The 25,637-nt window shown below is 42.6% G+C and overlaps 2 protein-coding genes across 9 annotated transcripts in view; both read left to right on the top strand.

The window, feature by feature from the left end:
- The window catches only part of myo3a (myosin IIIA), a 72,690-nt gene extending 68,055 nt beyond the window's left edge, over window positions 1-4,635 (top strand). For 5 of the 8 annotated variants that reach the window (XM_070553245.1, XM_070553248.1, XM_054751048.2 and 2 more), the window contains 3 exons: window positions 1,006-1,046; window positions 2,526-2,753; window positions 4,199-4,635. In XM_070553245.1, the coding sequence (XP_070409346.1) occupies window positions 1,006-1,046; window positions 2,526-2,753; window positions 4,199-4,316 (387 nt within the window). In that variant the 3' untranslated portion in view covers window positions 4,317-4,635. The remainder of the gene's footprint in view (window positions 1-1,005; window positions 1,047-2,525; window positions 2,754-4,198) is intronic. The other 3 variants (XM_070553247.1, XM_070553246.1, XM_070553249.1) reach the window with 3 other exon arrangements.
- Window positions 4,636-5,372: 737 nt separating this feature from the next.
- On the top strand, window positions 5,373-24,905 carry gad2 (glutamate decarboxylase 2). Its single transcript, XM_015955457.3, has 16 exons — window positions 5,373-6,121; window positions 6,288-6,350; window positions 6,471-6,614; window positions 7,006-7,239; window positions 8,001-8,091; window positions 8,861-8,973; window positions 9,302-9,417; window positions 9,750-9,829; window positions 11,387-11,441; window positions 11,569-11,685; window positions 12,127-12,191; window positions 12,559-12,637; window positions 12,719-12,868; window positions 15,661-15,768; window positions 17,716-17,805; window positions 19,727-24,905. Exons 1-16 carry the CDS (start codon window positions 6,046-6,048, stop codon window positions 19,898-19,900), a joined length of 1,755 nt encoding a protein of 584 aa, XP_015810943.3. The 5' UTR covers window positions 5,373-6,045; the 3' UTR covers window positions 19,901-24,905.
- Window positions 24,906-25,637: the final 732 nt, after the last annotated feature.

Genomic DNA, 25,637 nt, shown 5'->3' with positions numbered 1-25,637 from the left:
GAAAATAGTCGTGGATACGCTCGGGTCAGAAAAAGCCACACAGGTTATGACACGTTATAAATTTGCATTCATGGATTCATCCATCTTGACTTGCAACAAAGAAACCTGTGTTGATTTTTGCAGCCAGGAGAGAGCAGAGCACGTTTCAGCTAACAGAAGCTAACTATTAGCATCAGGAACTCCACAACATGGCAAAACTCATTCGAGCTTTTGTTATTTGTGGAGATTAAACCTCATTTTTTATCCAAGAGAGAAAAGTGAATGGAGGCAGCGGAAGAGTTGCATAGTCCATCAGAGGCGAGATGTTCACATATCATGACTATTAATGAGTAAGACTCTGTCTCCCACTCCTTCGACTAACTTCTACTTCCAGAAACAGGAGCGCCAGAGCATTTTTTCACAGAAAACGACTCACAATGCATTCATTTGTAATACAGACCATTGCAGATTTATTAAAATAATGATTGTATGCCCACTTTATTTCTTTCCAAATAACCTAAAAATACATTAATTAAAGTTTTGTAGAATAATATTTGCAAGAATTTCTGCTAATTCATGTTAAGTAGGTCATGGCTGTGCTTTGACAACCCATTGGCTCATTTGCCATGAATGACAACATTATTTCTTCAAGCTGAGGTCTCTCTAGAAGCTATTTCTGCAAATATTTATAACATTTTTTGCACAAAAACTCAAACTTCGTCGGCAGAAAGGACCAAGTTTCTCCAAACAACATGAGGCAGTAGTGGCTTATAGGCAGAGCGGGGCATAATCAGAGGGCGTCTGGTTTGATCCAAACGCGTTGCTTGCTGCCTAACTTCTGTGAGCCAAATGCATTATCGTAAACCTGAAAAGCGTATTCAAAACCAAATGGATGGGGTTAAGTAACCTAATGCCTTTGTATTGTGGTCATTATTAATAGAATCCAAACTGCAACTGTTGGTTTTGTGTCCTATCTTAACTCAGACATCAGTTTCATGAGGTGTTTTTCTATCTCCTTCCACTCAGAGATCTGTCCAGGATGACAAACGAAAGCCCAGGAAGGAGGAGTAAGTGTCCAGTTACGCTTTCTACTTGATGTTAACGGCGTGTCACTTCCTTTTTCAAGAGCTTGGTTTGGTGTCTTATAGCTAGTCTGGAGTACTGACCCCAGACTGTTTCTTAATGATGTGCAGCATCACAAGCATCCTTGTTTGTATCACTTTGAAGTAATCATCTTTGTGTGTGTGTGTGTGTGTGTGTGTGTGTGTGTGTGTGTGTGTGTGTGTGTGTGTGTGTGTGTGTGTGTGTGTGTGTGTGTGTGTGTGTGTGTGTGTGTGTGTGTGTGTGTGTGTGTGTGTGTGTGTGTGTGTGTGTGTGTGAGAGAGTGTGTGAGAGAGTGTGTGAGAGTGTGTGTGTGTGTGAGAGTGTGTGTGTGAGAGAGAGAGAGAGAGAGTGAGAGTGAGAGTGAGAGTGAGAGTGAGAGAGAGAGAGAGAGAGAGAGAGAGAGAGTGTGTGTGTGTGTCTGTGCGTGGGCGTGTGTGTGTGAGAGAGAGAGAATGTGTGTGTGTGCGCGCGTGCGCGCGTGTGTGTGTGTGTGTCTGTGCGTGTGTGTGTGAGAGAGAGAGTGTGTGTGTGTGTGTGTGTGTGTGCGTGTGTGCGTGTGTGTGAGTGAGTGAGAGTGTGTTCATGCATATGCATTTTCTGCTCAAACCATAAGGTGAGTATACCACCCAGAGCGAGGAGGTGAACATGGACAGATATGGCTGAACAAGCAAGAGGCCATAGAACTTTGTCACATTGGTTTGAAAGAGCTACAAACACACACACACACACACACACACACACACACACACACACACACGCTTCACCACTGCAGTCAACATCAAGGGTAATAATTTGTTAGCAGATAAATAAATCCAGCGACGGACAGGAGCAGCTTACACGCATCATTAAGGACGAGAAGGTCAGGAGGAACAATGGTGTTGCTGGATGGAGTGGAGGAAGGAAGATGGGAAAACCTGGGCGATACGGAGGGAAGCATAAGGGGTAATCACAGTAAATGGGAATAAAGTCACAAAGGAGGAGGAAAAATGGAAAATGAACCAGTTTTTCACATTTTATTGCCAACGGTGCTCAGAGGTGCAACAATGAACTTTAAAGTCAGTAATCTAAACTCCAGAATCCCAGATCTCCCTTTTTCCTGCTGTATCTCCTCCTGAGGAATCCAAGGGCAGATAGGATGTCTCCTATCTCTTAGGCTGAGCTTCAATGAAGCAGCTCCATTGGCCCCTTTGGTCCATCAGCTCATCTCTCGCCTCATCCTAACATTATGAAGAAAGGCACGAGGATATTTAAACTTCCTTGTCTTGAAAAACCGTTTTCCAGTCTCAGACTTGGCAAATTACTTCATGACCCCCAAGCCAGATTCTACCTTCTCCACAACTCCACCTACAGGTCCAGAAAGGTTTATTAGCAAACTTAATGTGGGTTTCACCTCTAAAATCCTTACATCAGCCTCAACAGCATTCCTCCTGTTTGTGCTCTAGTCCAGGAAAACTGCTGGATGCGGATGATCAATACTATCGCACCCTGTCCACCAGCAGGTCTGAATCCTCCATCACCACAGAAGACACAGCAGGAGACATGCCTGAGAGGAGACACTCGGCGGAGAGTAGACAGTCCTTGAGCAGAAGACGGTCCACAGGCTCTACTCGACATGCAAGGGAGAGGGCTGTAACGGAACCGGAGCCTTCCAGACCCGCCAGAGACAACAGGTAAGTACTTGTTGTGTCATTCAGAAGGGTTTGAATGACAACAACTGGACATCTTTGGTTTCTTGAAGACGTTTCACTTCTCATCCGAGGAGCTTTGTCAATTCAAGCCTATAAACTGTAGCTGTCTATTGTTTCCTCAAGAGCTGAAACTACCTATGAATACCCCTCCTCCCTACCCCCTGAGGAGTAGTTTTAGTCATTAGACTCTATCATGTGGGAATCGTTCCATTGGTTAGATGCATTTCAAAACAGTTTCAGTATAGGTCACACCCTCCTGCACAACCATCCCCACACAGTAGAGCCTAATGACTCTGATGTAACCTCAGGGGTGGGGGGAGGGGTATTCATAGGTAGTTTCTGCTCATTAAGCAACAATACACAGCAACAGTTTATAGGCTTGACTCACATTTTCCAGTCAGAATTGACAAAGCTCCTCAGATGAGAAGCGAAACGTGAGAAGTCCAGCTGCTTTTAGGAGAAGCCCTTTGGATTACTACGACTTAGTGAATGAGAACCTTCACCAGTATACTTCTTGGGGCGACGGTGGCACAGGAGTTAAGTGCTCGCCCCACAATCGGAAGGTTGCAGGTTTGAGCCCCGCTCAGTCTGTCGCTGTCGTTGTGTCCTTGGCATAGGTGTCATTTTAACCGGGGACGCCGGGGACATGTCCCTGGCAAAATTTGTGATTGGCAGCTGTGCCCCCCCCCCCCCACTTTCAAAAAAGCCTGCTGATGAGGATTTTTGTTTTACCAGCTCAGATCTTAGCCTACTTTATTGTCCCCAGCAATTCTGAAAACAAACTGACGCCCTTGGTCCTTGGGCAAGACACTTAACCCACCTTGCCTGCTGGTGGTGGTCGGAGGGACCGGTGGCACCAGTGCTCGGCAGCCTCGCCTCTGTCAGTGCGCCCCAGGGCAGCTGTGGCTACATCGTAGCTTATCACCACCAGTGTGTGAATGTGTGAATGACTGATTGTGTTGTAAAGCGGCTTGGGGGGTTCCAGGACTCTAGAAGGCGCTATATCAAATACAGGCAATTTACCATTTAAAAGAAGCCATCTTGGGGCAACGGTGGCACGTAATCTGAAAGTTGCAGATTCGAGCTCAGTCTGTCACTGTCGTTGTGTCCTTGGGCAAGACACTTAACTCACCTTGCCTGCTGGTGGTGTTTGGAGGGACTGGTGGCATCTGTGAGCGGCAGACCCGCCTCTCTCAGTGTGCCTGAGGGTAGCTGTGGCTACAATGTAGCTCATCACCACCAAGGTGTGACTGATTGTGTTGTAAAGCACCTTGGGGGGTCGGAATAAAGAGAAAACATTTTTGTCATTGGTTTTAAAGATTTAGGTATTGTCTCACAATTCCAAGTCTCTACATCCGTAAATATCGCACTATTAGTCTGCATCTGTGTTAGAGGTGAATTCCCAACTGTCTCCTCTGATTCTCCAGCAGGCGTTCCGTTCCAAGAATGTCCTCCATGGAAAGCCGAAGTGGTGACAATCCTTACGACTTCAGGCATCTGCTGAGGAAGACCTCTCAGAGACGAAGGCTCATCAAACACTACTGAAGAAGCATGTCCATCACATGGTTGCTTATGCAACAGCACAAATGTATAACTGAAACTGTTAAATCACTGATCATAGCTGAGTTTGGAGATTGTAAATAATTCAATTATTCATTCATACTGTAGCTCATTCATTAAATCTGTCATTTTTTCCCCCTTCGGTCATAAACAATTACAGACAATGCTGTCATACTTGAATTCTTTGCATTTTAATACATTTTCTTTTTCTTTTTTAAATCAGTTTTGGATGTCAGACATCTTTATCCTCATTGTAACATCTGATTTGTAAATTTAAATATAAATAAATTATGTTGTATTCCCATTTTTTCCCAAATATGTTGAATTTATGGTAAAATAATCAATATTTTTACCACCCATCATACAATAATCACAATCCCAACAGAGCTGAATTTATGTTGATTTATTTATTAATAATAATAATAATAATAATAATAATAATAATAATAATAATAATAATAATGTTCATCCAATGCAAGCTCTAGTGATTTCTCTTCAGGTTCAACCTCTGACCTTTATGTGACATTTTAAAAAGAGGAACACCCCCACAGGGGTTGTCAGTGGTAAACCCTTTGGTGCACGTTGAACACAAACACGACCATAGATGAGCTCCAGATGCTGAATTTAAAAACTGCAGAGGAAATAAATTGGAAAGAAAATTCATTGATAATAAAATAGACGTTGTTCTGCAGCTACTGGCCAAAGGGTTTATTTTTGGCGAACCAGATGACGTTACGTTGCTGACAGTTACTGTCAGATCTAAAGTAATTTCTGCAAAATCAGTTGAACCTTATTGGGTTAATTCAGCGTTTGCACGCCAGTTGACCATAGCAGCCATCTTGGATTGTGTTGATTCATTTTAAATAATAAAACATTAAACTTTAGTTTGCTTTTCAAATACATTTCAGGCCAGTCATCCAGAATAAAACCTGAAAATCGGTGTTTTTGGAGCAATGCGCGCACCAGCAGAGGAGGAGGGGCCCGAACACCCCCTCACACACACACACACACACACACACACACACACACACACACACACCCAGCATCCCCGGAGGCGGGCAATTAAAGCAGCCGGTAAACCCAGAAATAAGGTCCGCAGATGAGCTAGTTGGCATTCGGTGTCTATGGAAGGTCTATGGAAGGCAGGACGTGGAGCGCGCAAGGGACAAAATGTTGGGGGTGTTTGGAGTCACGACGCACGACGCGACGTCATGACCCTGAAGTGAATCACGATGGAATTTCTTCTGCTGACGTGAAATTCCCAGGCCCGACACGCGCGCTGCATATGTAGCTGCTGTTCACATCAAACTGTTTTTGAGTTAAATGTGATCACCTCTTCATAATTAACTTCATCAGCGCTAGTTTTTTTATTTATTTATTTTTCATTGCGTGTCTGCTGAGTGGAGAAAAGTGCAGCGCGCTCTGAAGAGTGCGCTGATTGTTTGGGTCCTTTTTTTTCGCGGATTTCTTTGTGCGCACACGCAGCTTCATGCACCGCGCACCTGTGGATGCCCGCAGAAGGAGCACCGAGGACGCCTTTGGGTTTTTTCCACTCGGGTTTATTTGCTGAAGCGCGTGTCGGATGTGCCACATTCTGGAGCGAGGTCCGGTCACGTTCAGCACCACGTCGGCTTCGAACAGCTCCCCGCTCGGCGCGTTTGAATGGGCTCTGTCGGTCTCCGGTGTCTCCCGCATCTCCTAACTACCAGCCGCGATGGCTTCACACGGGTTCTGGTCTCTCGGCGGGGATAACGCGGGGACCAACACCGGCAGTCAGAGCCCCAGCACGCGTGAGTGTCCTCTTTTCTCTTTTTATTGTCTCCAAATCCAGACAGGCCTGCATGGTGCTGATTTTATTATCTTGTTTTATTTGCGCTCCAGCGTTTTTACTATGTTTTTACCATTAAGTTGGACCAATAACTAGAAGTACATGACTTATTTCTGTCTGCCTCGCAGCCAGGGCTTGGTGCCAAGCGGCGGCCCAGAAATTATCCGGAGGAATTGGATCTAAATTATGTGGTATGAGACTGATTATGGGAGCGTTTCGCTGTTTCATTGAATGATTTTATTCACATATACACATTCTGAGTTATTGTTTTATATTTATTTAAAATGCGGAGGGTTTGTGTTTCTCCAAAGCGCTGCTGAACGTCGGGGAGGTGGAAAAAACCGCCGACCCGGCCGCCAAACAGCCGCCGCAGACTGCTGCAGGAAGCTGCGGCTGCAACAAACCTTGCACCTGCACCAAACCCGACGTGGTCTTCTCAGACCTCTATTCAACAGGTACAGAAACCGGATTCCGGTGTGTTTTTATGCAATAAAATAAAATAAAATATGCTATTTTGCTACTGATTCGTCTAAAACAGAAATACTCTGTTGTATTTTATTATCTAAGCTAAAAGGTGAATATTTGGGTTATTTGTAAAAGAAAAAAGTACCTGCAGGCCTAAAGCTCTACAAGGAAATCAAGCTGAATATGTGGTGGTATAACAAATAATTACATTCTGTTTTTAGTGTGATCATTTCCTCTTGGAGGTCACCTTCACCTTGAATCTGATGAGCTCAAATAGTACTCAGCTGCATTTTGGTTCTCCAACACAAACGAAAACAAAACCATTAATAGTAATAAACACATTTGTTTTGCATCCTTAAACGACACCCCCACCTCTTCCAGACCTGTTACCTGCCTTGGACGGTGACACCAAAACGATGACCTTCCTGCAGGAGGTGGTGGACCTTCTTCTCGCGTACATAGTTGAATCTTTCGACCGGGAAACGAAAGTCATTGATTTTCACTATCCAAACGAGCTGCTGCAGCTGAACAACTGGGAGCTGCAGGACGAGCCCGCCACCCTGGATGACATCTTGATCAGCTGCCGCGCCACTCTCAAATACGCCATCAAAACTGGTAGGTGCAGCTTTCTCAAATGCACGTCTAAAGATGCGCAAATTGATTGGTGCAAAGCCCACTGGTGCATTGTTCAAATGAAGGCCTGCTGCATGTATTTTTGACATAATCAATAATTTTGCAACTGAAAAGTAAATTTTAAATAAAAGCATGACATCTTTTTTGTTTGTTTTTGTTTTGATGTAATTTTGAGATGGTTTTTTCGCAACAATCATGCAACTATTTCAAATGCGCAGTAATTTATATTGGATTAATAAAACATAATGATAAAAGAGCATCAACATGGAAGCCGTCCTTCCTTCTGCATGGCCACCAGACCGATAAACGCAGTGGCGCAGTAAATCAGCTTCAGCAGGCGGCAGATAATAGGCTAATAATCCGGCTGCACAGGCCAAGTCCATTATTCTCACTGAGTGACACATGCAGAAGGAAATTTACAGCAACGGAAACATGTCAAGCTCTTCTATAAAAAATGCAACTATTTTATTAATTTCGTTATAAATGCAGCTTTATTATATTAGATTTCCTTTATGCTGTGAATTTTTATTCCTCTTTAAAATCATCGGTGCAGTTCTTGCGTGCTTTAATACTCACCCTCACATGTTTTCACCAAAGCGTCGCTGCAGCTGCATTTCTGCACTCTAATTAAAGCGTTTGGAAAATGACAGCTCTGCTCCTTTTCTTGATAAAGCCTTGAAATTACAGTTTCCTCGTCTTCTCCTCCTCCTCTTTTCTCCTCTTCTATCTCTCCTCCCGTTCAGCCCACCCCAGGTACTTCAATCAGCTCTCCACAGGATTAGACATGGTTGGACTGGCAGCTGATTGGCTGACATCCACTGCCAACACCAACATGTGAGTACGTGGCCCTGCTGCTTCAGCAGGATCCTCACAGCTGATTTAAAAACCATGACAATGGATCCCATTTCCGGTGCACCCAGTCCGCGTCTGTTTGGGCTGATAGCAGCTTTTTATTTTCCCTAGATAACCACAATGCACTACTCCCACCCCCACCCCTTCACATCTGATCCCCACTGGGATTCAAAGGGGAGGAAAATTACCTCTGAAATTGCATTCAGTCTAATCAGGAGCTAATTTTAAGTGCGTGTTTTCAGGGTGATAAACTCACGGCTGCTGGAAGAGAGGCGGCTAAGACCAATGAGTGGTAAAAATATAAATATGTATGGAAAAATGGGCTTTTTATGGAAGATTTCTGAAATTAAATATGTGCAGCAATCATTTCCCTACATGAGTGGTTTTAGTTACAGAATAATGTAAAAAATACTAATGCATTTAAAAATTCTTTAAAATCTGGAGATATTTGAATAAAAGTGTAAACAATTTACACGGGTTCAGAAAATGGATGATGGATGGATGGACAATTGAAATTACTTCATCATTATTTAATGCATTGGTGTTTTGCACCCAAATGAATAGAAGATACAAATGTTTTATTGCATTTTTCTCTAATTTTAGGGTTAAAAGACGAAACATCTCAGAGAGTTCATACCCTCTGAGCCCACTCTGGCTCATTCAGACTTTTCAAGCGTTTTAACGTCCAAAAGCTGCTGCTGAAAACTGTAAACCAGCTTTTTCAGTCATAACTTCATTATGCATCTTCCAGGTTCACTTATGAGGTGGCTCCTGTTTTCGTGCTGCTGGAATACGTCACCCTGAAAAAGATGAGGGAGATCATTGGCTGGCCTGACGGCCGAGGAGACGGCATCTTTTCCCCTGGTAGGAACCCGCCTCACACACACACACACACACCACCTCCAGCTGGGAGTGGAACACTGAGTGTGTTGTGATGTCTCCATTTGCATTTTGACGATATAAATGGAACCAGTTTCAAGGACAATTAGCATAAAATAATTTCCTTTTATTACTGAGGCCTCCCCACTCTCCTCCCTCTTCTCCTCCTCTGGTGATTGGCTCTGACATCATGGACAGCATCTCATCTCGTCTGGCACTAGATTGCTATTACAGCGTCTTTATTTCAAACATGGGGAAGTTTCGGCACCATGCATATCCCTTGAGACTGTAACAACCTCTGTGTGTCCTCCAGGTGGCGCTATCTCCAACATGTATGCCATGCTCTTAGCCCGCTTCAAGATGTTCCCTGAAGTGAAGGAGAAGGGGATGTCATCCGTTCCTCGACTGGCGGCCTTCACGTCCGAACACGTAAGGCCTCAGAAGATAAATGATCAAACGCTGAAAATCTTTGTATGTAATTCCTCCCATCTCAGCTGCAGCTTTACTTGATTTATCCTCCACCGGGTCGGGTGTCTAACGTTGTGTTTGTCCAACCCAGAAGGACACCGGGTGACGAGTGCATTTGTCACTTTAAATGTCACCCCCTTCATCTTTAAAGGGTGTTTGAATGATGCTCGAGCAAAAATAAAAAAAGAAAGAAAGAAATACCACCAATAAATGACACCAATAAACCATCTAAACACATTTTTACTGATTTATTCCTCCATTTCTCTTTATTTTTTGTCTCTGTCGTGTTTCAGAGCCATTTCTCCATCAAGAAAGGGGCAGCTGCTCTGGGCATCGGGACTGAGAGTGTGATCTGTATCAAGGCAGATGAATGGTAAAGTCACACAAGCATCATGTTTATTCACAAAACAATCACCTGGTTTTCAGATGAGCAGGAAGTTTCACGTCAGTGTGAAGCAACAACAAAAAGGATTCATCTAAAGTGTGACTGTGATGCATTAATTGTGTCTGGTAGTAAAAGACAGTGTTGTGTAAAAATAACACAAAACACGAGCTAAAATTCAAAAGTGGAACAGTTTATTATTGGCCTATATGTACTGTAATTAAATGTAAGAGATCTAGTCATTTTTATATTTCTATTTTAGACAGAATAGTCTTCTTTTTCTGTTTTTATTTCTTATTAATCCAATATTCATCAGCTTGCTTCTTAGACTAATTTAATAAGAATACGGACAATAATAGTTTAATTAGGGTATGGAAACACTTTATGTGTAAAATTAGACATTTGCTTCACATTTATTTTAAAAATATAACAAATAAAAACACAAGCCTACCTTTTGAGCAACTGCAGTCCAGAATGTCTTTTTTAACTATACCACATTTTATTTTGTCCATAGTTCTTTTTTCCAACCTGTGTTTTCAGTCTCCAACAGCCTGTGCCTCTTAATTTATCATCTCTCAAAGTGCAAAACTTATTTCTACCAGAAGGTGGCACTAACACAGCAAATAAATTAAAACTAGATTTTAAAGAGTATAATCAAATAAAATGGGAACAAACACATTTTACTGCAGCAGCTACAGACACGATTTCAGCTCTGTGTGGTAAAAATGGTAACTGGCCTGTATTTATACAGCACCTTCAAGGGTTGTACAACCCCCCAAGGCACTTAAAGAGCAAGTCACCCCCAAATCTACTTTTTTTGCTGATAAACTAAACAAACGAGTGTCTAATCGTGCTGCAGACACGTGTAGTCAATAATTTGGCACTTCAGTGCATCTTAGTTAAAATTTAAATATTCTGCCTAAAACTGTCAGTGTTGCGCCGTCGTCAGGGAAAACACTGTATTTGAATTTAAATCTGTCATCGCTATTGGCTAAGAGGTATGCTATGATGTAAACTGGTACATTATGATGTCACAATGCTGTTGTGAGTCTGTGTGTGTGTGTGTATTTGTTAGCGGCTCCGCCCTCTCGGTCTGCCATGCAACGCATTTGTTGCATTTTTCAAACATGAAGTGGGAGTGGAGTTAGACTCTGGTAGGGGGTGACTTGCTCTTTAACAACACATCCAGTCATTCACCCAGGCACACAAACATTCACACACTGGTGGTGATGAGCTACAGTGTAGCCACAGCTGCTCTGAGGTGCACTGGTGGAAGCGAGGCGGCCGTATACTGGTGCCACCAGTGCCTCCAACCACCAAGGGGCAAGGTGGGGTGCAGCATCTTGCCCAAGGACACAACGGCTGTGACAGACTGAGCAGGGCTCGAACCTACAACCTTCCAACTAGAGGGCAGTCACTGCTCTGTCCTTTCTAACGTTGAGCTTTTTACCTAAAACAGTTTCTTTCTGCATCCTGTTTCCATCGTAGAGCATCGTTTTGTCCCGACAAGGTAAACACACAAACAGCTTGTTTATGTTCGCTTTGCAGTGGTAAACTGATCCCTGCTGACCTTGAGAGGAGAATACTGGAGGCGAAACAGAAGGTAAAGCATTTACAACCTCGCTATAAATAGATCCGACTTCATACTGCGATGGTTTTATGGCCATGATGATGATGATGATGATGATGAGGGGACTCCATGAGCTCTGTGTTGTCTTGTCCTGGTGCAGGGCTTTGTTCCTTTCTTTGTGAGCGCGACAGCTGGAACAACAGTGTACGGAGCCTTTGACCCTCTCATCGCCATCTCCGACATCTGCAGGAAGTACAACGTCTGGATGCACGTGGATGTGAGTCCGACCCTGAATCTGCTTACTCTCATTGGCGGAGGAACGCGCGGAGCCACACAGCTCACTAGACACGAAGTCGGACAAATCTATTACGCCTCGACCCAGATAGGGAGCCAGCCGTTTCCTATCGAACGCTGGAGATTAGAAAAACTGGAGCAGAGGCTGTAAATCATCTCCTCCCGCTGACTCCACCATCACAGGCCTCCTCTGTCTAATAATGGAGGTGAGGTAGTCCTGACAGGGGACACCTCTATTAGGGAACGCAAACGGTCCTGTCGATCAACTTCTAAAGATTTATTACACCTGATGGTTTTAGCGTGTGCTCTCATAATGGACTATTTTTTTGTTTATGAGACTCAGTGTGTGTGTGTGTGTGTGTGTGTGTGTGTGTGTGTGTGTGTGTGTGTGTGTGTGTGTGTGTGTGTGTGTGTGTGGTCTCAGGGAGCGTGGGGAGGAAGTCTGCTCATGTCTGGGAGACACCGGTGGAAGCTAGATGGAGTCGAAAGGCAAGTTTTAAGAAGGCGCTGAAGACCCGTTATTATAATCTGGCTTTTAAATCTGTGTGTTAACTGATGTTTTGTATTTTGCTGTTTTTAATTATTAATTCTTTTATTGGGTTCCTACATATTCTTTGTTTTTGTCCTTTTAGTTTAGTCATGTGCAGCACCTTGGTGACATGATATACGTCTGTAAGGTGCTTTTATAAATAACGATGATGATGATGAAGTTTCTTTTAATTATGGCTGAATCAATCAATTTCCCTCTGGGATTAATAAAGTATTTTTGAATTGAATTGAATTGAATTGAAACAGAAATAGAAAACATTTATAATTTCATCATGAATTATGATGCTATGTTTTTCATTTGCCACAGAGCCAACTCTGTCACATGGAACCCCCACAAAATGATGTCTGTTCCCCTGCAGTGTTCTGCCCTGCTGGTCCGAGAGGAGGTCAACAGTCTGATTCATAGACTCCTTTTTTTTCTGTTCCTGTGACTCTAAGTGATGCTGAAGAACCTTTTGACCCCACAGGGTTTGATGCAGAACTGCAACCAGATGCACGCCTGCTACCTGTTCCAGCAGGACAAACACTATGACCTGTCCTACGACACGGGAGACAAAGCGTTGCAGTGTGGACGCCATGTGGACATCTTTAAGCTGTGGCTCATGTGGAGAGCAAAGGTAGGGGGTCTGTTTTTATTGCAACATGGAAACTCAACAAAAAAAATTGCTATGTTTTGCACAATTGATTTTTGTTTTCAAAATAAGACACTTAGCTATTTTTGTAAAAGGAAAAAAAAGTGCACACTAACCGAGTTCTTGAAATCACTAAATCAATATTGAATAACTTTGTTTATTATATTCACATGTAGAAAAAATGCTAATCATTGTCCAACCTTTTGTTGTTCTATCAAGACTATGATGCAGAAATCAGCTGTATTTTTAATTATTACATTTCAGTCACTTATGGGGGGAATGTTGTGATTGCAACGTGATCTCACTGACACTCGTGGAAGGAACTATTAAAGGTTTATTTGTGATTTACTGCTTGTCAAGGCCCACAGACGTCTATAATATACCCAACAATAATAGTATAACAGTAATACAAGTAATTTTTATGAAAACAATGTCATTGCCAAATGAGTGTCCTATTTAAAGACACTGGATTCAGACCGTGTGTACAAATCCATAACGTTGCACTTTGCGTTGATGTAGCCTTTAGAATAGCTTCTGCACCATTTCAGCTTTAATGGGAACGTCCCTTAGTTGGTGTGGATTAGAATTTATGGCTTTCGTGGCAGGCTGCGCAGTGGTGCAGTGGTTAGAGCTGTTGCCTTGCAGCAAGAAGGTCCTGGGTTCGCTTCCCAGCCTGGTATCTTTCTGCATGGAGTTTGCATGTTCTCCCTGTGCATGCGTGGGTTCTCTCCGGGTACTCCGGCTTCCTCCCACAGTCCAAAAACATGACTGTTAGGTTGATTGGTCTGTCCAGAAAATGGATGGATGGATGGCTTTCAGGGCAGCTGAGGACCATGCATCAGATAGTTGCCCCTTGGTCCTTTTCTGACAGTAAATCACGGTTTCCTGTCCTCGTGTCCATGGCCGGAGTGTACACTGCCGCTGTTAATGTGAACATCAGAAGTTAGGTAGTATTTTAGTTTCCTTGTCCATGTCACAGATTTCTCCACACTCCTCTTCATCACTAGAATCTGACTCATACACTTCCAAGCCACTGTCCCCATTCTGCATGGCCTCAATAACATAACATCCTGCACACGGTACATGATGTAGCCCTTCCTGGTTTCAGGCGTTCTGAAAGTTAAAACAAAACATTATGCTCCAGACCTCGGTTTCCACTCTGTTTCTACTGGGTTAGGGTCAGCTCTTTCACTTCTGGCAGAATCAGACTAGTGGTCTTCCTGCTAAGTAGTCTGTTAGCCTCAATGTCACATCCTCATTCGGACATCGCTTTGGACGAAAGTGTCTAAATACAGATTTGACACTTGAGACTTATTTGTGACTTGGTCTCACCTCTGCTAAAGCACCAGAAATATTGTGATGACTGGAGAATCATAGAAAATAAATGAAAATATGGAATGATTGCACCTATCACAGTATTTGTCATGGTCTGCATCTGCGTCTTCCCTCATGTGTCTCCTGATGTTTCTCCATCCCTCTCTAGATTCCCCTTTTGTGTCTCATAGCGCCCTCATGTGTCTTTTGTCTGTGTCTCATTTATGTGTCTTCTGTTTGTAGCCGGTCATCCCCAGCCCTCCAGCTGTAGCTCCAGCCTCTTTGTCCCCTGCTCAGTGTGTGTGTGTGTGTGTGTGTGTGTGTGTGTGTGTGTGTGTGTGTGTGTGAGAGTCCTTCCCTCAGTCTTTAGATTAAGGCCTAGTCCACACGTAGCCGGGTTTTTAAAAAACGAATATCCGCCCCTCCAAAAACTTGCATCCACACCACCTCGTTTAAAAAAACTCTGTCCACACGTACCCGGATAAATACGTTGTTAAGGACATGCCAGACCTGTAGGCGGCAGTACTTCCCCCGTTCTTAACCTCGTCCTTCATCTGTGGTCTTCCGCAAGGAGCAGTAATTCCGCTTGCAACAACAAACAAGCAAACAGCGCTTGGACAATTGATAAAGCGAGCGCAGCTCTGAGGGCATCCATGCTGTCGGCTAGTGTAAACACAGGTCGCACACGTGATGTCAGCATTTTTTTGTCGCGGAAAGTGACGTTGCGGACTTTAAAACTCCGGTTTTGTCTGTCCACACGCAGACACCCAAAACGGAGAAAACGCAGATCTTCACTTTGGCCGGAGTTTTTAAAAAGATCCGTTTTCGTGTGAAAAAACTCCGTTTTCGTGTGGATGACAGGCCAAAACGTAGAAAAATATCTACGTTTTGGCAGATCCCCGGCTACGTGTGGACAGGGCCTTAGTTTTGTGTTTTATAGTTTTAGGTATCTGCCCTCCTCTGGTTCTGTTTCCCCATTTAGATAATTGTTGTCACCCGCCTTCCCTCTAGCCCTCACTCCACACACCTGCTTCCTGTTTCCCTAATTGTTCCTCCCAGTGTATTTAAGCCCTGTCTTGTCTCTGTGTTTTGTCGGTACACTGTTGTTTGTCAGTGTTGTTTCGTTGCTCTGTGTGAGCTTTAGCGTCTCCTTCTCGAGTTCTTGTGCTCTTGGTGAGCTTTGGTTCCAGTCACCAGGTTTTTGGAGTTTAGGACTTTTTGCTCTCTGCCTTTTGGATTTATTTTTGTTCCTCCTTCAAAAATAAAAGGAATTTTACTTTTATACCAACTCCTGCCTCTTGTCATCTGGGTGATCTGCATTTTGGGTCCTTACCATCCTCTCAACGTGACAGTATTTAACAACGATTATACATTTACAAGGGTCATTATGGGTGATTTCAGGTGGCGGGAGGAAAGTGTTTCACCCAAACCCCAGAATAAGTCCAAATCTCTTCTCTTCACAGGGCACCATAGGCTTCGAGGCTCAAATTGACAAGTGTCTGGAGCTGTCAGAGTACCTTTACAACAAGATCAAAGACCGAGAAGGATACCAGATGGTCTTTGATGGGAAAGTACGTTCACATATACCCTTTCCCCTCTTCTGCACTACCATATCTGGAGAAAAATGAGCTCTGCTGCTTTCCGTACCTTGGTGTCAGCACGGGTGACTCGACTGGCACGTCGAGTGCTCTGGCTTTGCGTTGGACAGGTGCCATTGTTAATTTTAGCCGCTGGTATAATGTGCTGCTATTATGTTTAATGAATAGGATAAGCGCCCCTAATTGCTGATATGCATATGAATAGCTTGCTGTCTGAAATATCCTCGGTGGAACTGCAGTGTGGCACAAACATGCGAAGGGATTTCAGCAAAAAGATCTTAAAAAGAACACTTGATCATTTAGGATGAATGACACTTTAAGGCTTAGTGTTTTTGCTCTTAAACACTTAAAGCACTGAAGGGTCAGAGCTCCCGGTCCCCCGGTGAACTTATATCAATTAGAGGCTGAATGGAGTACACACCAACCAGCCCAACTGAAGCTGGTGTGGATGGTTAGTCTGGTGATGAAGGCTTTTCTACAGCAGTTTGGAGCTTTGATGGAGTCAGTCTACCCACCGGACGATGAAAGTACTTCACAGATTCATGCTTTGCTGTGAGATCTTTAATCAAAGTCAGGTTTAGTTTAGACTTCAGCCACTCTGAATGCATGCATGGCCCCTTTAGCGCCTCTGACATCATATATTTTAATTTAAATCAGATCGGTCAAAAGAAATTCTCCCTACGATTAATTATGCAGTTGTTCCATTTTATTGTCAAATTTTGGTTACACTTCTTATCATCTGTCCTAATCTAATTAGCAAATTAGACTTGCCTGAAATGTAACCTTCTCTTTATGGTCTCCAAATAGTCACCGCGTAGTTTTTTGCACTTTCTGACCAAAGACAACTTAATCGAGAAGGGTTCGAGACAAATGCATCTGACGTCTCTGAGACTGTCTCAAAATACATTTTTGGAATTGTGACACAACGAATCTTGTGTGAGGAAATTGAGAATCTTTGTGAATGATCTGAGATATTTCAGAGACTTCTTCGTGAATTGGCTAAATATTTGGGTTGTTGAATTAAAATAGAAACCTTGTATTGTAGTCCCATTTTTACTTTTGAGACTACTTTGTTTTAGTCGGTGTGTTACATGCGCACCAGAAAACCAAACTATTGCCCTAAATAGACTGACGTTATTTTTTATGCGTGTAAACGCGTTAGTCTTGCTGGAGTGGAACTGGTCCTGATTGCGCTGAAGCCCCCAGATGATGTGGTAGGAACACGGCTTCAGCTGAATGTACCATTGTTTTAATTTTGTCCGCTTCACTCCTGCCATCGTTTGTCTACTGTTTGCGTTGCTAGAAGCTAGCCGGAAGAATGCCGACATGAAAGGGTGCATGTCGCCACCTACTGTACTGGAGTGGAACAAACTTCATTTGACAGTGTGGTTTCCTAATGTACATGTAAACTAGGATAAAGGCCCCCAGTTTATTCCTTTAGACCGGCCTAGATCGATTTAGATGCACATGCAAACGCACTGAGTTAGTTCATTTCAACAGGAGACACAAAGACAGGTGACTTCTTTAATTCCTTGATGATGTTCTTCATCTTATCTCAAGAACATAGTCGGGTGAAAACTAAAAGGTGAAAATGAATGGTTTTTAAACATTATTACGTTGCTAAGTTATCTTAACTTTCACTTCCCTGATTCCTCCTCCTTATAGTGGTTAGAGTCTAAGTTGTCCTGGTCCACATATGAGATGTTTGGTCATGTATCCAAGGGTGGACTTCCTGTGAAACTACCTAGGGATCAGATTCAAACCTTAATCCTCCTCTTTTTAATCTACACGCTGACCAAGAAACAATCTGAAGTTCTGAATCAGTTGCCCTATTGGTGTTTCAGAGCTTGTGGACGTTTTGTACCTTATATCATTGCTGCATATTTATTCCCCTTGTCTCTTGTTTGTGTGTTCCCTCAGCCTCAGCACACCAACGTCTGTTTCTGGTACCTCCCCCCTGGGATTCGCTACATGGAGGACAAAGAGGAGCAAAAGAAACGTTTGCACAAGGTGGGTGGGCCGAGATAAGCGACAGACTGGACTGCGGTAATCTGCTGAGTACACCTTTCACCTGCCAAACAAAGCCCTTGCTGACATCCAAAACCAGCATCACGTCATCCCAATTAGGGATGCCTTAAACTTTAAAATGATATTTAAAGAAAACCTCCATAAATTTTAGCCATACCTCTGCAGGTGTTTCCTTTCTTTTTCTAAGCTGAAACTGAACCGAGACCGTGCGTCACCGACCGTTTCATCAACCTTTTCTGCAGATTTTGGGATGACGTCACAGTGAATGGTTCAACTGAAGGCCCTTTTCTTAGTTACCACTTAATGACTTCTTCAGAAAAGCTGGAAAATGGTCAAAAGCCTGAAGGAAAACAGAAAAGAGTTGATTATTTTTAGTCTGCTTTGCCAACTGTGACAAAACATCTGCAAAAGGTTTAGAAGGAATGGTGGATTATTTGCACGGACTGTTTTTAATAGACAGATTTGTGTTCCACATGACTTTTGCTTTGAAAAAGAAGTTCAGTTTTTCAACTTTGGCCTAACCTAAAGGAGCACTAGTTAATCAATGTGCATGCCATGAAGCTAGGTCATATTATAGCAATGTAAGTACTCTTTTTGAAAAAAGACATACCGCAAAAAAATAAACCTCCTGCAGCAGCCTTTAAATATTATTCCAGTCACCCACGATTATTTTTCCCCTCACTAGGGTGCCGTCGAGGTCACAGTTTATCAAAACGAGCTGAAGTTGGAATTAAATCTGCCAGCCCTCATCACAACTCCAGACCAGAATAAAGGATTGTCACAGCTTCACTGCTCCAAACAACCTGTCAGCAGGCAGAAATAGCAGTCCTGTGTGTCCTGCTGGAGTTGGGCTGAAGTGTCAGACTGATGAGTGATAATGAACCATTCGGACAACAAACCAAGCGTTCTGAGGCGGGCTTGGTCATCGTTAACGGCGGAAACTAGCAGATCAAAAACGGAATAAACACAAGACGCTTTGACTTTATTTAAACAAAGAAAAGTCTAACAGTAGAAGAAAAGCACCACCGACTCTGTTTGCTTTGCAAAGTTGATGTTTAATCTCCACAAATAACACAAGCTTCTGCCGTGTGGTGAAGTTGCTAATGCTAACGGTTAGCTTCTACTCATAGAGACGTTCTCTGCTATTTCCTGGATTCTAAACCAACAACAGCCTTCCCTATCGTGAGTCAAGATGGGTGAGTCCATGAATGTTAAATGACAGCGTGACGTAGATCTGTCAGGATTTTCTAATCCTAGAGTTTCACCGTCTATTTTCTGTCAGAAGCTAATGCAGGAGATAGGTGTAGGAGACTATTTTCATGTTCAGCCTGCATGAAAAACTCTGAGTGACCGACTGTAATCAGAAATAATCATTAATTTTTTTTCTCAGTGTTCCACACCTTTAAAACAATGTTACTCAAGTCAAAGCAGCCAGTGGTGCTACAAGGTTGTCTGATGCAAACAATGAAGCACACAGCCGTTTCTTCATCAGAGCAGGGGTGGGCTTGGGCAGATGAGGAAGTCCGCAGCCGGTCTCTGGCTGGGCAATCAGGAGGGAGGGGGAGGGGCTTGTCAGAGTGTGAGACGACCAACAGTGATGACTGTCTCTCTACTGTTGTGGTTCTCACTACGTTCAAAGTTTGTTGGCCCTCTGGGGTCTCCACACAATTGCCTGCCCTGCCTATTGGCAAGCTTCACCTCTGAGAGCAGCACACCTGATTATGAATACTAGAAAAATAACAGACGTTCACAATAGAAAGCCAACCAATCGACTTTATTTAAATTGCACAATTTCAGCTCAATGCTAACCCAAGTGAATAGAAACAAAACTTTAAATGGAACAGGATTATGAAGTAATTTCTCAGATTATTTCCCATACCTAATCTAAAATGTATGTTGTCAGGTGGCTCCAGTGATAAAAGCTAGGATGATGGAGTATGGAACGACCATGGTGAGCTACCAGCCTCAAGGAGACAAGGTCAACTTCTTCCGCATGGTGATCTCAAACCCCGCTGCTACCTTTGAGGACATCGACTTCCTTATCGAGGAAATTGAGCGACTCGGCCACGATCTATAAGACTCCTCATCAAATCCTCTCACACTTTTTCCCTCGATGGATGAAATGTTTGTCATGAATGTACCGGTAACCACTTTCATTTCTCTCCTTTCCTGTAAAATCTCCTATTTAAGAGTATATTTGAGAAAAAGATCTACAGATATATCCATTTATTGCTTACGCAGCTTTTTCTGATTTGTGGACCGACTCGGTTCAACGCTTTGTAAAAGTGTGGCTGTCTGCCTTTCTTATCGTGTAGTAGCTGCAAGATTAGTGTAATCGATGTGACTTTACATGTACCTTTTGTGATATGAAATGCCTGTGCAATAAGTCGATGAGGAAGACTTTTTTTGTTTGTTTTTGGGGTCATGACTCATTTACTGAGTATGTTGTTAAGTGCCAAATGTAGTTGTGTTCTATTGTAAATTTTAACATTTTAAACTTCTGATTTAAACAAAAATAGCACTTCGCTTTACCTCAGCTTAATCTACTGCCTGTACACATGGGAGAAAGTAGTTTAGCAGTGATTTTGGACAAAACCGAACTTATTCATCTGCCAAACCAGCAAATCTTTACAATGCATCCCAGTCACAGCTGATGGTACTTGGTGTAGGGACATGCTAAGATGCGAGGAAGGTCAAATTTAAAAACTTCTCAGCCTTTAGTTCTTGTTTAGAATTGTGTTAAATACTCCTACATTTGAAGTAGGGCCTAAGAAGTAATGGTTTATCTTAATTTTATCTCCATTTAATGGCCAGTGTGGTTTCTGCAGAAGTATCCTGTCAACCAGCATTATTAGATTTAGAGTTTGATACGGTTCGATTTCAGACACATTCTGTAGTTGTATTTCTGCAAGTTTAGCAGCTTTAAGCATGCCTGCTGCCCCCAGTGGTCACCATTTGATCTGCAACTTCTGGGTGTAGTCGCTGGTGTCTTCACTTAAAGGTGCATTATGTAGAAATAAAGTAAAATAGCGTCCTGCAGTCAAATTTGCTTACTGTTCTCTCTCTAACTCCTGTTTCGTGAATTTCATGGCTGTTGCCAGTTACCTATCAACACCAGAAGATTCCAGATAACAAGCAATGACAAGTCAGGCACAGTAAGTTGACAAGTAGATAAATTGTCATTGCTGGTGCTAGCACCCTTGGCTGTTTTTCAGTAGGGAGCACTTACTACAATTGATACAGTAATATGCCTCCGCCAAAGAGGAAGTGTTGTTGCGTTGCTGTTCGCCTGCTGTTAATGCTCTGAATGACGTGTTTAAGGAAGTACGATGCCACATTTGACTCATTATTCACTTCACACATATATTTCACTGTAATATCAAGTTGTTGGTATTTGAAAATGCAACTTGAGATATTTGTTAGAGCCAACTATTTGCATCTAATTCACTGTTAGCAGAAATAACTTTTGGGTCGCTCTTGCTGGCTTCGGTTCTTTAAAAACCTCTGGAGCTTTTTGCCGGCCACGATTTAATTACAAATACCGGCACTACAGCGATAGCTCGCAGGAGACATGGCAACCCCACACTCACTGATGGTAAACAGTAGCTACGTCCCTCCTTCCTTTATTTTGAAGGAGAAAAACTGACAACCCCCGCAGCCTGCTGGGAATGAAATGTTTAAGTACAACCCTCCTTCTAACATGATTGTGATTTTGGATTATTTCTCTGTAGAACTCTTACTTCATTCATACATATTGCACCTTTAAATGTGTTTATCAGGCTCCTGTCTGGTAAGCATGACTTCCTGTTCCCATTTTTGTAGCATTTTCTGCGTAAACAAAATAAGAAAAACTACCAAAACCCTGAGGCAACATTCATACAATGCATAACAAATGGTATTGGTATAAAAATGGACTTTTACCAGATTTAAATATGTTGCTGGTTAACTAGAGTGTCCTGTCAAAATCAGAGAACCTGGCTTGCCAAATCAGACTGCAGACCTTGTGTGGAAAAGGTTGTGTCTTAACAGTTATGCGGCTGTCTGGTGGAAAAAGCGGGCACAATTAAAAATAAAGGAAGTGGCAAAGATTTTTTAAACCACGCAGAGGTTCAGGATAAATTCAACAGGCTGACTGGTGGTGGTTTGCAGACATTTACGTATTGCTATTGGGACACCAGTGTGTGCAATATTGTTCATGCAGAAGAATGCTGTACTGGAACGTAGAACCCTAACTGCCATTTTAAATAATAATGACCAAAATGCTGAAGCACATAGGAAGTGTTGGGAGTTCAGTTAATTGCAAAAGGTGACATCATCACTAATAATGTCGCAGTCGGAGCTTTTTCCTGAAATTGTCTAAACTTGTGCAACGTGCAAATGCTTCGTTCAGCTAACAACTAAATATGGACGTTTTTGAAAGTGCATGCCTTGACACATTAAAAAGGTGGCTTGTGCTTGATTATTCTGCCAAACCTGTTTGCAGGTTGCACTTTATTAAAGTGAAGCACATTAAAAACAAGATTACAAGACAAAATCATTCGTATAGTTGCACATTTGTAATTTCTAGTCTTTTTCCGACAGTTTTTAATTGTCCCCTGCAGCTTGGGGTCGTGTTAGCTATTCATCACCCCAAATAAATAATTTACCACCTAATCAGCAAAACTAGAAACCTTCAGAATGATCTTACCTTAGGTTGTGCTCTTGTTATAATAAAAAATGACTTTAAGCAGGGCCGTAATGCTGTTTTTGTGTAGGTGTAGGTACTTTATTAAAGTTGCATCTGCTGTATATCAGAAAACACTTGCACTAAATTATTATTGGAAGGAGCAGCAACTGAGATTCCTTCTGTTCTCGTTCAAAGCAATATTTAGGTAAGGGTCCAACTTGCATATCCTGCAAAATACAAACCAGTTAGTCAAAGATAATCAAGTCTCCAGAAGAAGCACACATACGTTTGCAAAAAATAAATAAATAAATAAAAGATGCTTATCGTAGACGGGGTTTAAGCAGAAGTTCTGTAGCATTTTTCATTAGGTAGAAAAGCACAATTCCCTCAACACGGTCGGTCAGTGTACAATCACTTTTGATCATAGATTGTAAATACTATTTCCAGATGTCCTAAGTACTTATCTTTGTGTATACATATGTGTATATAAGACATATAACCAGAGACTATTTGTGAGGTAAATTTATTCCTATTTTCTCTGATATAGATGCTCTGTATTTTCTTCTTGTTGAGCCTAAAAGGCATTTTTCTTCCCCCATGTGTGTGTGTGTGTATGTATGTCAGATACTTTGTGACTCTTCTAGCTATCTCAAAGAAAACTCGTTTCAGGGACTGGTTTTAAAACGATCGGACAGATTTCACCTGGAAATGCCGAAGAGTCTCAGTCGGAGGCTCGAATGTTTGGATTTTGAATCAATGTGCAAAGCCATTTTTGACTCTGAAGCTCTGTGATTTTTTGTGCACAAGTGATACTTGACAGTATGTGCCAACGTGTACCTTAGTGTTTGTAACTGTGTTGCCTTAGTAACAAAGAAAACATTTTCAGTATTGTCCAGTTTTCCTCCAGAATCGGGAGGTTGTGCACTTTAGGGTAAATGATCTAACAACGTGCAACGTCTAATAAGTTGATGTAAAAGAAAATCCGATCAGCTAAAAAGTACTTTTAAACTATAGTTCAGGTGGGAGTCTGTGGAGATGTTATGAACAATTAATACTACGTGGTTTGTAGATAGCTTCCTAGACAGCCTCCCGTTCAGCTGAGGTCCTTTCAGCTGGATTATCTTAATATTTCTGTCAGGATACTTGACTAAAACTCAATTTGACATTGACATAAAAGCTTCCACATCATAATTTGCCTGAACTGCCAGGAATTTTTTAAAGATCAGAGTTGTTTTAAATCTTCAATTACTCAGATGAACCCTTGGCTTGCTAGCTTGGTCATATCCTATGCCTATTTCTCCAAACTACAGTTTTATAGAGCGCTGTCTACTACAAGCAGGACATTAATTATTCATAATCTTTCCACAGAAACACTTGAAAAGATCTCAGTTGTCCATTCAAGCTCTCTGATCTGAATGTCTCAGGAAACAAGGGTCTGATGCAAATGAAAGCATTTCATTTTCCTGCTGATTGTAGATATTGTAAAGCAAGCGACTCATCTTTTCTGGGCACCACTTGTGTTCGTTCTTCCGTTACAAACTTACGGGCACACTGTGATGCAGAGGACATCAGGAGCCTCGCTTTGGTGGTCGATCTCAGAAAAGCCAGACACTGTTTCTTCTCGCTGCCGTTGCTGCTGCTGCTGCTAGACCCTTGCATGTGCATGCACTATCCAGCTTGTTTGATGTTCAGTCTCCTATATATCCACGTGCATATATGTATACAGTATGTGTAGCTCCTGTAATTAGCTTACGTGTCCTATATAGCTTAGCGTGTAGATTAGTGCTCTGTCGCTCTAGCCTTTACATGTAATCTCTGTGTCTTGGGCTTCCTGTAACGTTTCTCTGTGCTCTGCAAGCATGCCAACCTCGCTTCGCTTCGTAATCCTCTTCGTGCTTGATCTGACTTTTCTATCTTTCTGTCTTTCTGCTTGAAGACTGTCGCCGCTTTGAGTGTTTTATATATATATATACATATATTTATATATAAATGTAGTCCTTCCGCATGTCTTGCTGAAAGCTTTCCTCTTCTCCGCACCTGTACGACCCTTTTCTCTCTTTCTCTTCTGCTTCTGGTAGCAGTATCCTCGCACCTGCTTCTTCTGATGTGTCTCGGCTGCCTGATGTTCTTCTGGTTGTGCGTCTGAAACGGCGAGTCGACTCATCTTCAGTGTTCTTGTTTCATTTCACCTTTTGGGGAGGTCAAGAGCACTTGAGCAGAGAAACGGACCCTGGTTTCGTGAGAAGTGAGGTTTTTCCTGATAAACATGAGTTTAGTACTCGGTGGACTAAAGCTGAATAAACACGGTGCAGTTTCAAATCGTATACTCTGCAAACGGCTGCACTGGCTTTTCAAACATCTGTTTGTCCGTGTGAATCTTAGGAAAGAAGAAATAAATATTATCTAAGTGAAACAAGTTCACGTCTCTGCCTTTCCTTCACTCCTGCTTGCAGAGTTGCCCACAGAAAATATTTATAAAGGAACATTTTTGGGGGCACCCCAAATTGGTTCCTGTGGTAACCGTGAGAGAGTTTAGCTTGTAGTTGTGTAAAGCATTAGCCTGGCAAGCCAGACTAAATAAATGTATTATTTAGTCTGGCCACGCCCCATTGACGGCTCTCGGTTGTGGGGCGGGTGCTACCGTTGTCTTTCAAATGATCTCCGCATTCTACTTGACAATGAATGTGACTAATGGGCTCGACACACGGGAGGCGAAATCGCCTCTCCTCCATTCATTTTCAATGAGACATGCGCGACAAAGCCATAATCGCAGGTCTCTCTCCTACTAAGCGAAACGCGAAAAACGTGCATGTGAAAGTTTGCACTCGTGCACGTGTCGTGCACGGACGACCCAGCGACGCGATCCCAGAAAGTTGAAACATTTTCAACTTTTCATCGCTGTCGCTCGGACGAGGACCAATCAACTGAGGTTTCATTCACTGACCAATGAGCGGGCAGGATGCTCCGTACACCTCCGAGCAAACATGGAGGAGAAGTTGATTATTATTATATTTTATAAAGTAAAATCAGAAGTAAGATTTCACATAACTCTAGCAGCACCTTGTGAAACATCATATCTACCACTTTATTAACTCTGAACCGCTTAAATAATCTTAATTCCCTCCAACCTGACACAGCCAAACAAAAC

Source organism: Nothobranchius furzeri, chromosome 7, assembly GCF_043380555.1.
Source record: "Nothobranchius furzeri strain GRZ-AD chromosome 7, NfurGRZ-RIMD1, whole genome shotgun sequence".
NCBI classification, from domain to species: Eukaryota; Metazoa; Chordata; class Actinopteri; order Cyprinodontiformes; family Nothobranchiidae; genus Nothobranchius; species Nothobranchius furzeri.
Note: the sequence above shows the minus strand (reverse complement) of the source record. Positions and strands in the feature narration are given on the sequence as shown.

What these genes read in the sequence shown, in the direction of transcription:
- gad2 (XM_015955457.3), top strand. Translation starts at nt 6,046, where the DNA reads ATGGCTTCACACGGGTTCTGGTCTCTCGGCGGGGATAACGCGGGGACC. An exon ending in TACTGGAGGCGAAACAGAAG is followed by an intron (nt 11,442 to 11,568) that starts GTAAAGCATTTA and finishes GTCCTGGTGCAG; the next exon opens with GGCTTTGTTCCTTTCTTTGT. An exon ending in AGATGGTCTTTGATGGGAAA is followed by an intron (nt 15,769 to 17,715) that starts GTACGTTCACAT and finishes GTGTTCCCTCAG; the next exon opens with CCTCAGCACACCAACGTCTG.